The 12,682-nt window shown below is 42.3% G+C and overlaps 1 protein-coding gene across 2 annotated transcripts; it reads right to left on the bottom strand.

The window, feature by feature from the left end:
• Positions 1 to 2,757: 2,757 nt before the first annotated feature.
• Positions 2,758 to 11,982, bottom strand: LOC137277180 (putative amine oxidase [copper-containing]). Of its 2 annotated transcripts, XM_067808857.1 has the most exons (5): positions 11,764 to 11,982; positions 5,681 to 7,562; positions 3,554 to 3,761; positions 3,071 to 3,404; positions 2,874 to 2,919 (listed from the first exon to the last, which is right to left on the bottom strand). In XM_067808857.1, the coding sequence occupies exons 2-4, from the start codon at positions 7,555 to 7,557 to the stop codon at positions 3,114 to 3,116; spliced, it is 2,376 nt and encodes a 791-aa protein (XP_067664958.1). In that variant the 5' UTR covers positions 7,558 to 7,562; positions 11,764 to 11,982; the 3' UTR covers positions 2,874 to 2,919; positions 3,071 to 3,113. The 2 variants fall into 2 exon arrangements, with proteins under 2 accessions (XP_067664957.1, XP_067664958.1); XM_067808856.1 differs by having other exon boundaries at positions 2,758 to 3,404.
• Positions 11,983 to 12,682: the final 700 nt, after the last annotated feature.

Genomic DNA, 12,682 nt, shown 5'->3' with positions numbered 1-12,682 from the left:
CGTGCCTACTTGAAACGTCACATGGGCACGCGGGGTGTTTAAGATAAACTCATAACCACCAATCATTTTAAAGTATGAGATGTAGTAAATTCGGTAGGAATATAAGGAGATGTATGCTGCATAGTATATATTCAATAGCAGTCTAAAGAGATGTAATATACTCAGTAGCAGTCTAAAGAGATGTAGTCTATTCAATAGCAGTAACAGATGTAGTATACGGAGATGTATAACGAGCTGCAGTATATTGTGGAGCAGTGGACGGAGAAGCAGTATATTTCAGTTTAAGGAAATGCAGTAAATTTAAGACCAGTATAATGATATCGTTTGCCTCAGTTTACCACAGGGAACAAGACTGTCATCAGCAGAGGTCCCAGTACAGAAAGAGGAACTTTCTGTCTCGTCAGCCTCTGTATAAGGATGCACACAGAGCCAGTAGCCCAGTCAGATTGTACTTTTGTTCACAAGTGTTTTTATTTGCTGCGCTAATTCCGTGGTCACGCTCAGAACTGCCACGGTCAAGGTCGGTAGCATGGAAATCAGCTACTGATATTCTGGTCATGATATGCACTCTCTCTTGCTCGCAGGTACATAACGGCCTTGACTATGTGGTTGAGTGGTGTGGGGAAGGTGGGGGTGGGTGAATGTAGGGGAGAGCACCTCACTGTTCTTAGGGTTCGTTCAAAATCATGAAAGTGACACAGATTCCATACATTTGGCGTATCTGGCGCCTTTGTGCATTTATGTACACACGTCTCTGTTTAAGCTTTCAAACTCACAGGCACATGACACCTCATGGTACAGGTGCAAGTTACCACCTTTCTTTGAAGATTTATTGCCATAATCACTCCTCCTGTATTTCCTTTAAAGTTGTACGGCCACTTTATTTTGGACTGCTATATTGATTTATCATAGAATGGATAGTGTTCGTGGCAGTGTTCGTGGCAGGATATAGCCAACGGATATTTTCGGTATCTGCTGGAGTATCAGATATACAGATATCAATTCAAATTAGGAAGGTCATATACACATTTTAGGGACTACTTTCAGGGTGTAGACAAAGATGGCGTCAAGGGTTGGTGATCATGTTCGGTTTGTTCTGAAAATTCCAACGTTTGAGTGCATTCAATACAAAAAGAATCTAAAAAGCGGACAACATTGCGCCAAGGCTCGCTAAATAGAATGTTCATCGCAAATGCAGGATATTAACTATCCCAACACACACTCGCGTGATAACCTATATATACTTAGTTCATTTTTTAATGCAACTGTTAACTGCATCACAACTGATTTGTTGTCTGTTGATTTCACACCTAGTTCTTAAACCTACTGGTTCTCAGTTAACTGTTGAGTCTCAGCTTGGGAATGAAAAAAGACATGTCTTGGAGTCTAGTCTCGGTGTACAAAGACACGAACAAGTCTATCGAGGAAATGAGAAATATATCAGGGTTCAACTGAAGGCAGGACGAGTGACCAGTGACAATTACAATCATTCCGACGTTGTGTACAGCGTTGACGCCTGTTGACAATATGGATGTTGTAAAGGGCGCCATAACACATGATACCATTAGTTATCTTATTGGCGTCCAATACGTCCAGCAGCCTAGAGAAGGTGGAAGCAATCTGGTTAGCTGTTCCAGTTGTGTCTGTTTCTGATCAACAGACCCAGTACTACTGTCGAATGGGGTCCATTGTCACCATTTTGGGTTGTTGGTAACTGTTGTGCAACATTGAACGCATTGACATTTGGCTCCTGTCAGATTCCAGCTCGAGAATAGCCCATACGTGTGTAGACGCAAAGATGATGGATTCATCAATAATATTGACAGAAATGTGGTCTACAGGCTTTAGTGTCAAAATCGAAGAATAACATCGTAAGCACAATCGAATTGGTGTTGATGTTAAATTCTACGTAAACGTACTTGCATTGGGTGGGTCATCGCCATTTAACTGTGCTCCTGTATGGGGTAGTAACATGTATGATCTATGATGCACTACTTCCGTCACGAGTATATACATGTGTGAAAGTGACTGCACACTCTAATAGACAAAAACACTGCTGTCCTATTTTCTGCAGTCAGTAACTTTACCGCTGCTGAGCGTGCATCTTGTCTGCCTGGTCGGGGCCACAGCAGGTAAAGTGTGTCTTCAAAGACATGCTGGCAGCTGCCGTACGTTGCTCTGTCTCCCGGGCTACCATGATGGGGGTTACGCACACCCAGTATATGTTACAGTCAGATTGTGAAATCAGTCATCTCATGAAATCACCAAGAGGGTGAGCCATTAACAACAATCAATATACTTCAGACATTTCACTTAATTACTTGATATACAGAAGTGGATCACAATTTCAACATCACTTATTGTCGCTATCAGTTTAAACTACCGAAATTACTGAACGTTTTGGTCACATCACGAACTGACTGATTTCACAATCTGCCTGTAACATATATCCAAGGTTATACGTGGTTGACAGGGACAACCCTACCCACACTGCATCCCGATGTAAACCGCATTGTTGTTTGAACTTTACCTTTTAAATTATTGTCAGTTGGTTTGAAGGTTTGATTGTAACAAACATTTCACTGAGTGAGTGAGTTAGATGTTAGGGCTAGCAATATATCTACCACGTGTTAGAGTTTAGAGTGACCAAAACTGCAAGTAATAGAATATGGCAAAATGTGACCAGTGTAATTCATTCGTACTAATTTTAAAAATACAAAATATATAAATACACGAAATATAACACCTCAGCACCTCTTCATACAAAGAAATATGAGTATATTAGTCAAAAAAGAAAAAGTATTCAAAACTGGTGCTTGCGAAAATTTGCGCATTCGCCGGTGAACTACGACTGGAAACTCGCAACATCGTTGGGTTGGTAGAGATGAAACATCAGAGAGCGGAGCTTATTCGCACTCGCTGAACTTGACGATCTTGTCATAGGGCATTGTTTCACGTACGTGCTTTTGAACAAAATCACCAGCAATTGCGTAAAATAGTATTGGGACGTGTCCTTACATTTGTGGTGCTGTAGTCTAAAGACTACAGTCTAAATGTCCTGTCAGTTAACTTTAATAGTAATTTTGTAATGAAGGCTATTCCGGGCACATTCATCAGCTGAACATTTCCTCAGCATTGTCCCCGAATTCTTTGTGAAGATCCGTTGATTTCGGTAAGCACGTGGACGCGTTGTTATATCCGTCAACTCTGACCCCTGATGAAATGGTGAATCTCTCTTTAAGTTCTAACCTGACGGAGTCACGTGACGCCATAGATGGACACTCCTGAAAGTAGCTGAAGGGAAGCAAGTATATTCCAAGATGACCGCCGACTGTGGGCGTAATTGGCAAATCCTCTGTGTGGGGGATATGGTGGATCCCAACAGATGCCCACAGTACCAAATCCTGAAATGACAGAACAAAAGTTTTCAGTTATTTCTGTTCTGTTTGGGGCGTCAACAGCAGGAAGTGTTCGTGACTCACACGATACAAGCATGCATACTTAGCAAAGCGGCTTTCAATCCCATAATCTCTCGGATGAAACATTTCCTTACCTCATCAACTATGCTTTCATTGTCGGCCAGGAAACTGGTGAAGTTAACAACTGGATCCATGGAGTCGAACATGCCATAGCACGAGCTGCTCTCTCTCTCCCAGTCCTTGAACTTGGTAGCTGCTAACTGATACCTCGACCACGACGCTGAGGCTTCGTTTCCAAGGTTTTCGGGAAGAGGTTGATAGGACATACCTTGAAGGTGAAGCCTGAAAGTAAACCAATACAGAAATGGGAGAGCATCCTTGTCTCAGGAACTGTTATTTGACATCCGCGGAAGACCATGTGAATCTGCGCTAACACCATATGATAACGTCAGAGTACCCCATCCAAGATATCCTTAAGGTGTCCAATAAACACATTCATCTTACTTTGTATCAGCTAGTTTTGAAGTCTGAAGTGCCAGGGAAAAGAAAGTGCACATACATTTTGCTGATGGTTAAAATTGAGAGTGTTAATATCATCATGATGTATTTAGTTCGCATAGACAACGGAATCTTGCCAAAGTTGACACATCAAAGAAAATAACTAGGAAGATCGACATTTGTCATTCAGTTATTTCGAAAACATTACAAACGCAAAATCAATCGATGTCAGAATATTTCTTCCTGTCCAAATGTTCATATGCATATTACAGTGAGAGATAAACGAGGTATGATTACACGATGTCATTTAGAAAGTGGTCAAATGCAACATATGTCATATTTGGGATTTCACTTTCTTAGTCTAGACTACCAGTTGTCCGACTTTCATTTTTGTGGAAGTCGCGGTGGCTGAGCGGGCTAGGCGGCTGACTTTGTGTGCTGGCGATTAGGTGCCTGACTCTGAGGGTGCGGGTTCGAATCCTGGATGGGACTCAACCGAAAAAAGTACTAGAATTTGTACTTTACTAAGAAAGTGAAATCCCAAATATGACATATGTTGCATTTGACCACTTTCTAAATGGCATCGTGTGATCATAGCTTTCGGCCGTGGGAGCCGTGCCAATTTACACTAATCAGAGGGGTACACAAAGTACGCAGTCTAGACTACCAGTTGTCCGACTTTCATTTTTGTGGAAGTCGCGGCGGCTGAGCGGGCTAGGCGGCTGACTTTGTGTGCTGCAGCTGGCGATTAGGTGCCTGACTCTGAGGGTGCGGGTTCGAATCCCGGATGGGACTCAACCGAAAAAAGTACTAGAATTTGTACTATACTAAGAAAGTGAAATCCCAAATATGACATATGTTGCATTTGACCACTTTCTAAACGGCATCGTGTAATCATAGCTTTCGGCCGTGGGAGCCGTGCCAATTTACACTCATCAGAGGGGTACACAAAGTACGCAGTCTAGAGTACCAGTTGTCCGACTTTCATTTTAGTGGAAGTCGCGGTGGCTGAGCGGGCTAGGCGGCTGACTTTGTGTGCTGGCGATTAGGAGCCTGACTCTGAGGGTGCGGGTTCGAATCCCGGATGGGACTCAACCGAAAAAAGTACTAGAATTTGTACTTTACTAAGAAAGTGAAATCCCAAATATGACATATGTTGCATTTGACCACTTTCTAAATGGCATCGTGTAATCATAGCTTTCGGCCGTGGGAGCCGTGCCAATTTACACTCATCAGAGGGGTACACAAAGTACGCAGTCTAGAGTACCAGTTGTCCGACTTTCATTTTTGTGGAAGTCGCGGTGGCTGAGCGGGCTAGGCGGCTGACTTTGTGTGCTGGCGATTAGGTGCCTGACTCTGAGGGTGCGGGTTCGAATCACGGATGGGACTCAACCGAAAAAAGTACTAGAATTTGTACTTTACTAAGAAAGTGAAATCCCAAATATGACATATGTTGCAGATAAACGAGGGTTTGGATTGAATCTATCTATAACTTTCGCTCGGAATCATAACCCGTAGAAAGCTCTTCCCAAGCGTCAGTTCCGCATCACTCGGATGAAAGGTCGTTCTGATCTGACTCGGGTATTTGTTTGGCAGTGTCGAGAACTGACATCTGACAGTAATGACAGTATGCCGTTACCTCAGCAGTGTTTGAACGTTTGTTCAAGTTCAGTTTACTCTGGATGTGAGCCTTCACACGCCAGGTTAGTTACCAGTATCCGCTTGTTTCCCCGTGTCAGATGTTCACACCTCCGTTTAGTTACCTGTATCCACTTATTTCTCCATGTCGGGTTTTCACACCACCATTGTGAATCACGTGGTACTTTGGCGACTGAAAGTCATATTTAAATGCTGCTTCCATTTCCGATTCCTTCAAGTTCCTTTCAACCATGGTCTGCCAGAAGGTGGCATTTGTGGCAGACACGTCGTTGGGAACCTCCACCGCGTGAATGTCCAGAGTTTCGTATCTGTTTTTGGGTCCATGAATGTCAAGGTCAATCTTGAAGTTAACCATATGATGGTGAATATTACCAGAGATATAGTCCTCCAGCCTGAAGCCGTATTTCTCCTTAGACGTGTAGAATGAAGAGAAAATATAACCAGTAGCTGCTGCTCGGATGTGTACGGCGCCATTTTGATGAAACACAAAGTCCACTATGTAATCATAGTTAGAAATGACCATGACAGCCCGCAGGACGAGAGCGGAGTCCACCAAGCCGTGGTAAAACTGGCCCTCGTAGGCGTAGTACGACTGATGACGATGGAGAGGGAAACCTGTATTTTCTTCAAACACGCAAAACATCCTCGGAAGCCGTTTCTGTGACTCCATTGAACCCATCATGAAGAATCCATCCACGAAAGTACTGGTGTCAGGACAGTCGACCCCAGGGACAAGAGCATGGGAATTGTGACCCAGACCATTCGCACTGTCAATGAAGTCGGAAAACCTGTAGCCCCCGTTCCCGGAATAAAACACACTGATCTCCTGGAGACTGATCTCGTATGCAATCCGTTCGTCCTGGAAGCGAACATCGTACACCTGAGGTCCTGACCTAGCAGACATCCTGAAGTCAAACTTCCACTGCATATACTCCACGTGGCGACGGACGATTCTGTACCTTTTGCCGTCGGGTTCGTAGAATTTGGGCGGCCTCTTCGGCAGCTCAGGAACTGGTTCACCTCGTCTATGGAGAGTCGAAAATAAGTCGCGTGTAATTTTAGGGAAAGGCTTTTTGTGTTTAATTATCTCCCCTGAATTGTACTTTGAAATGAACTCGTCAATAGACAGGAATCTCTGGCCAGCGTAATCAACAAGCTCAACAATGTATTCCGGTGGATTCGAAAGGTTGATAAGAAATGAAAGTCCTAAAGGATGGAGTGATTTGTATTCTGCTGAGTGCGTAAGGATGACCCAGGTCTTCCTTTCGTCGGCGCCTACAGCCCCCGACCCAATAGGGACAGGGTAAAAACTGAGACACTTTTCCAAACATCTAGGAGATGGAATCTCTGCTTCGTAACTCTCTTCTACAATCTTCTTAAGCTTAGGTCCGAGTTTTAGAAATACGTACTCAAATATGTCCATGTATTCATTTCCATCCATAGGTCTCTTGCTGAAGGGAATCGGATTTGGTCTGTTCGGGGAATCACGTAATTCTACGTAAGATGGAATAGGAAGTGCTCCGACGATGTATTCCTCGACAACTGGGGGTGATTTATCTCCCCTGAATACTAGCACTAATGCCTCTCTTTCGGGTTTCGCCGCGTTCCCGTCTAAATACTGTAATACGTCTCCCTTGTTCGGAACGTGCAATTCGACTGAGTGTACTACGCTTCTGGCCTGTCTGGTTCCAGAGGGTTGAGAAAGGTTGAGTTCCGGTACAGAATATATGTACTTCTGGACAGACGAGAGTTCTTTACTTGTGAGGTCATCAAAGACACCCGGTTCGTCTGCTTCTGTAACATCAAAGTCGTCGGCGTCACCACACATATCCATTGGGACGGTCCTTGGGATCCCATGGGTGAAAATCGCCATGGCAACCAGGAATATTGAAAGTACGGCTGAAATCAGGATAAATACGACCGCAGTGAAGCGCCATCTCCCGATAGTTCTTCGGAACTGGTATTCCTCTTCGATATTCATGGTACCTGCAACATGAAATATGTCTAAGATTTAGCATGTCATGAACGAGCGAGCAATTCTCAACTCCATTATACTACATTATTATTCATCACAGAACCAGCAGCCCCGTCCTCCAACAAAAATGGTAACGAAAACTCCCGTCACAAATCACGCACCAGGACAGCCCTACCTATGTGATAAAGTGAACTCCCGTCAGTTATCACACATCAGGACAGCTCGACCTATGTGATAAAGTAAACTCCCGTCACCAATCACGCATCAGGACAGCTCGGCCTGTGTGATAAAGTAAACTCCGTCACAAATCAATGTGATAAAGTAAACTTCCGTCACCAATCACGCATCAGGACTGCCCTACCTATGTGATAAAGTAAACTCCCGTCGCTTCAATTGTTTCCAGACAATACTTGTTCCAATTCAGAAACTCTTTCAATAAATACTAGATAAGTAACGCAGGTTTGAAAAACACGTATCAAGGGAAGCAACGAGAGCTTTTTGGCACCACTTTATGAATAATTGTATCAGTCATGTACTTTGACATTTCAGGAAAATAGTTCTAAAATTAAGTGTGTAGTAAAAGAAGTCAAGAAGCCTTCTTCATTTTCAGAGATTAAACTAATCAGTAGTGATATTTCCTGGAATAAGTATCCGGGGTCTCAAAATATATTTAAGGATATTTCTTAGTGAAGAGAAATAAGCTAAATATGTGTTGCATATCTTCTTAAATAGTGTTCATGCCTTTGCATCGTTTGACAGAGGTTGTAAGACATTTATCCGGTCGCGTGCTGTTGTATGGCGTGTTGTCCTATGACTGACTTCACTTTATGGTTACGGTTAAGTAGTTCTATGGGTGAACGTGCATCTATTTTACCATTCCATCATATTTCAACACAATACAATTAAGTCTATTTTTCCAATAATGAACTGTACGTACATTACTACAATGCTGTCGATTAAGATGTAACCTCTCACTGAGTGTTTCATGTCATTCAAATAATGAGAAAGATGTGACTGCATGTGCAGATATGGGAGATATTTTACTGAAAGAGATATTTTACTTTACTGAAAGAGATATTTTACTGTTGTTTGATGTCACAGAAGCAACATGGCCTTAAATGTTCAGCTGAACAACTGTCAGTTCCTCTTTTTAACATTTTTGATATTTTCTTTCAACTTCACAACTACCAGGCACATGCAAATTGTCGTCCGTTGTATCTGTTTCACTGACTATCATTGTCAAAAGTATTTGAGAAGTGTGTTTTAAGCATGAATCAATTTTCATACAAGACAATGAAACTGTCACTACATTACAATCCTGTGTCACGACTGGTGATTCTACATACCGCCAGCTTACCCATGTACGGCCTGTTCATCATACATAGCTAGGGCGATGGTCAGCGGAAGTGGAAGCTACATTTTGTCTCGAGTAAAACAGAACCTATAGGGGTTTTGTTACAAAAATATAGCTGTACCATTAATGCCAGACCTTGTTATGAATGATACAACTGTCAAATCCCATAAACATGTTAGATAGACTGCAAAATAATGATCAGTGGAATAAAAAATCATATAGATGACAGGTTAGACCTATGATCAATTGTTTGCGACGCTTTCAGAGAAGGAAAGCGTACAACCATTGTATAGCGCGTTTACTTTACCAATATTTGATAATTGTGATTATATTTGGAATAACTGTTCAAAGACACAAGAGTTTTCAGAAAAGTGTCAAGGAGACAGATTAAGAACCACACGTGGATCTGTTAGAGGAGTACGTCACTCCAAACTTTATCTTGAACCTGTTTTTTCATTATTAAGCGATCGACGCAAACTTCACATGATGTGTTTTTAACAAAATGTTATAGTTAACAACGCAGTACTTCCATTAAATGTATCCTGTGCACCCACATACCAATCTACGTCATCCAACATTTCAAGTCCACTTTGTCGCGCATGTCTAAAATCAGTTCCTCCATCATGTGTGCGTAAGTGGAATATGTTGCATGACAGTTTAAGAAATAGTGATTCTGTTATCTCGTTTAAGAAACATTTAGATCGAAATTTACCTTGCAGTGTGCATAATATTGTTGAAACAACCGGGACAAGACGCCACCAAAGTAATCACTGCAAGATGAGACCTCAAACCATCCCCACTTGTAATTGTGGTTGTCACTATGAGGGTACTATTCACTATCGTTTTATGTCCAAAGTTTTGATGAAGATGTTTCTTCTGTGAAAATGGTTTTGATCTACAATCAGTTTTATATGGAAATTGCTCCTTTTCTGAATAATTAATCAAACTACTGTCAACTATTTTACCCCGACAGAACATTTCTGTAGCTAATTTCGTTCAATGTCATGTATTGTACCATCATACTAGTACCATGACCATACTATGACTTTAGAGTGTGTTTCCAATGTTGATAAATGCATGGTATATTATATATTACTTCTGTGTTGGAGATTTATTCATATAGGTGTAATGCCTGTTTAACGATCCATTCATTTACTGAAAAATATTGTCATTACCATATACACTTGTAAAGCGCCAAACAATGGAGAGAACGGGCATGTCTCCGAAGTCATGGGTCGCCATTTAGTTTCAATGTCTTAGATATTGATGAAACAGGACATTGCACTTCATAGAATAGTGAATTCCCTAGTGTTCCTTCGTGTTTGGAATAAGGACTGGAATTATTAGATATTAGGTCTTTAGTCATGTGACCTATGGAACATGATGCGGAAATGTGTAGCTACAGCCATGTGTGTCAGACGTTTGGAATGTCTGGCCATTGACAAAAGTGTCTTCTTCTATTCGAAATGATGATTGCACACTACGGATTGATGCCTTGTGTGTTTATACCTCTGTGCGGATCAGAGACTAATGGAAATAGCGACTATGCCTCAGATGTACAACAATGATTGAAAGTGATACCAAATAGAACACTTTAAGTTTTACGATTCTCTACATCCAGGTAGAATCAAATGAAAGCACCGGGCCATTGTTTTTGCTCGAGTCGGCTTAGGAAGAGAAAAGCACAGAACGTAAGCACGCATATATATCGTACATGTATATACACATATCCGCACACATATTCACATATATCTACACACACAGATACACGCACAAACATGCATGTGCACACAGAAACATACCCATATACACATAGAGATATACCTACACAGATCTGACACACATGTATACGTGCACAGAAACAGACGCACAAAAACGCACTCACATTCACACACACACACACACAAACACACACATACATACACACACAAACAAGTGCACATGCAAACAAGCGAGGAAGGCACCGGCTTTGGGTGTTTCTTTGATATCATGCAGCTCTGTTTTCTACTGAACCCTGAACCATTTTTCAGTAATCCAAAATATTCTCAGTGGTGGATGCAAAAAGAAAGGATGAATGTTAACACATGCCTCGTGTGCTGGCAATGAAGCGTTTGGAGCTGAGATGTGTATCTAGTTCAGTGCCATTATGCCAGCAGTGTGCGGTCAATGAGAGTACCGTAAACACGTTCCTCACAATGGCTAGGCCAGACTTGAAACCCAACTGCTACTGTCTGTGGCTTCAAGGTTAGAGTTGCTACCCTACATGTTGGCAAACTGGCATGGGTGGTTGACTGTAATATTCTTTGTAACTCTCACAGAAGGATTGTGGGGATGAAACACACTATCACACTCATATGTACGTATCCATATCTCTACAGCCTACGTTTCAACCGCCTGGTACAGGAATAAAATTACATCCATTACTTTTCCCCACTAATGTGATTCAGTTCTATGTGACATTCAAAGCCTTAATGTGTTATTACCGCCGCCAGCTTTGAGCCGGCTGCAAGGTGTGTGGCGGTAGCCTGTCAGTGATAGAGTCTGAAGAAAACACCCTAGTGACTGATGTAGTGAGCAGCGATCCACGAATTCATAGATCATACTATCAACACGTCACAGGAACGGCCACCACGTGGACGCCTACAAGGATCGGGTTGTTGGGACCAAATCTCAGGTTGTTGGGACCAAATCTGTTGTGGAATCCACATGGTTGAGTAGTAAACCCAGTGATCCATGGCAATGACACTTGCTGCAACTGTTGTGAGTACACACTAAAAAAATTGAAGAGTTCGACAGCGAGGAAGGAAAATGAACAACACAAAATGTGTTTATAACTCTAGTCTATTTTTTTCTCTTACCCCAGAGTATTCGTAGCGGTGAATTCCGAAGCACCTTGCCAGCTTGCGAGTAGAGCGAGATGACGATACGTTTCCAAGAAAGCGTGTACTTATGACAGACTCCCTCTGTTGTTCACATGGACTCAGTGATATCGGAGAACTAACAGGGACAACTTTGCACACTCCCTAGAGAGCGATGTGGTTGCAGACTCCATCATTGTTCCGTCAGGTGTGCACCTCGCCAACAGCCGGAAAGGTAGGATCGACACACACTGCAGGGGAGCTTTCTACCATAGAGTTGAGAGGTTGCATGGATCTGGCCAAGTTCCGAACAGAGAACTGACGCTTTTTACAACCACGTAAACGTAAAGCAGATGGTTCATGGAAAACGGTTGCTGACTCTTTTGTTCTAGTGGGTGTGAAAATCACAGTGTTTGCCTCGACTCCACCAATTACCTTTCCAGATATTTAGTTTTTGGACTTAGATTCTTTAACCTGCTTTCTACTAGGATACAGCACTTGCTTAAAGCTCTAAAAAGTAGGCGATATTTTGTTTGGACGGAAAAGCACAGCAACTAATATCTAACAAAAAGGTGATTTATGTGGCAACAAACATTCTGACAGTCGGGAAGCATGTGACCTTGGAGAGCTCGCGCAAAGGCCTGTAGTCTGGATTTACCAATGTTATACAGACTTGGTTTGTACAGACGCAAACTGATTCCTTGTAACCAAACGTTCAAGGACATTTTATCAAACGTATTTAATGGTTGCTACAGTAAGTATATGTTTACAACGAGCAGACCATTAACGCCCCATAAGCTATTGCAGGTAGTGTGCGAAAGCAGCTTGAAGTCAGCAGAGGGTTCGTGTAACGAATAACGTGCTAGCAGCGGGTTCGTTAATTAAACATGGAATCTCTACATGGAATCTCTATGTACAG

The sequence above is a fragment of the Haliotis asinina genome, chromosome 3 (assembly GCF_037392515.1).
Source record: "Haliotis asinina isolate JCU_RB_2024 chromosome 3, JCU_Hal_asi_v2, whole genome shotgun sequence".
Lineage (NCBI taxonomy): Eukaryota > Metazoa > Mollusca > Gastropoda > Lepetellida > Haliotidae > Haliotis > Haliotis asinina.
Note: the sequence above shows the minus strand (reverse complement) of the source record. Positions and strands in the feature narration are given on the sequence as shown.

Excerpts from the sequence above, each read along its gene's own strand:
- LOC137277180 (XM_067808856.1), bottom strand. The coding sequence starts at position 7,557 with ATGAATATCGAAGAGGAATACCAGTTCCGAAGAACTATCGGGAGATGG. Across the intron at positions 3,762-5,680 it reads GGAGAAATAAGTGGATACAG|GCTTCACCTTCAAGGTATGT; the intron begins GTAACTAAACGG and ends GTTTACTTTCAG. Across the intron at positions 3,405-3,553 it reads ATGAAAGCATAGTTGATGAG|GATTTGGTACTGTGGGCATC; the intron begins GTAAGGAAATGT and ends CTGTCATTTCAG.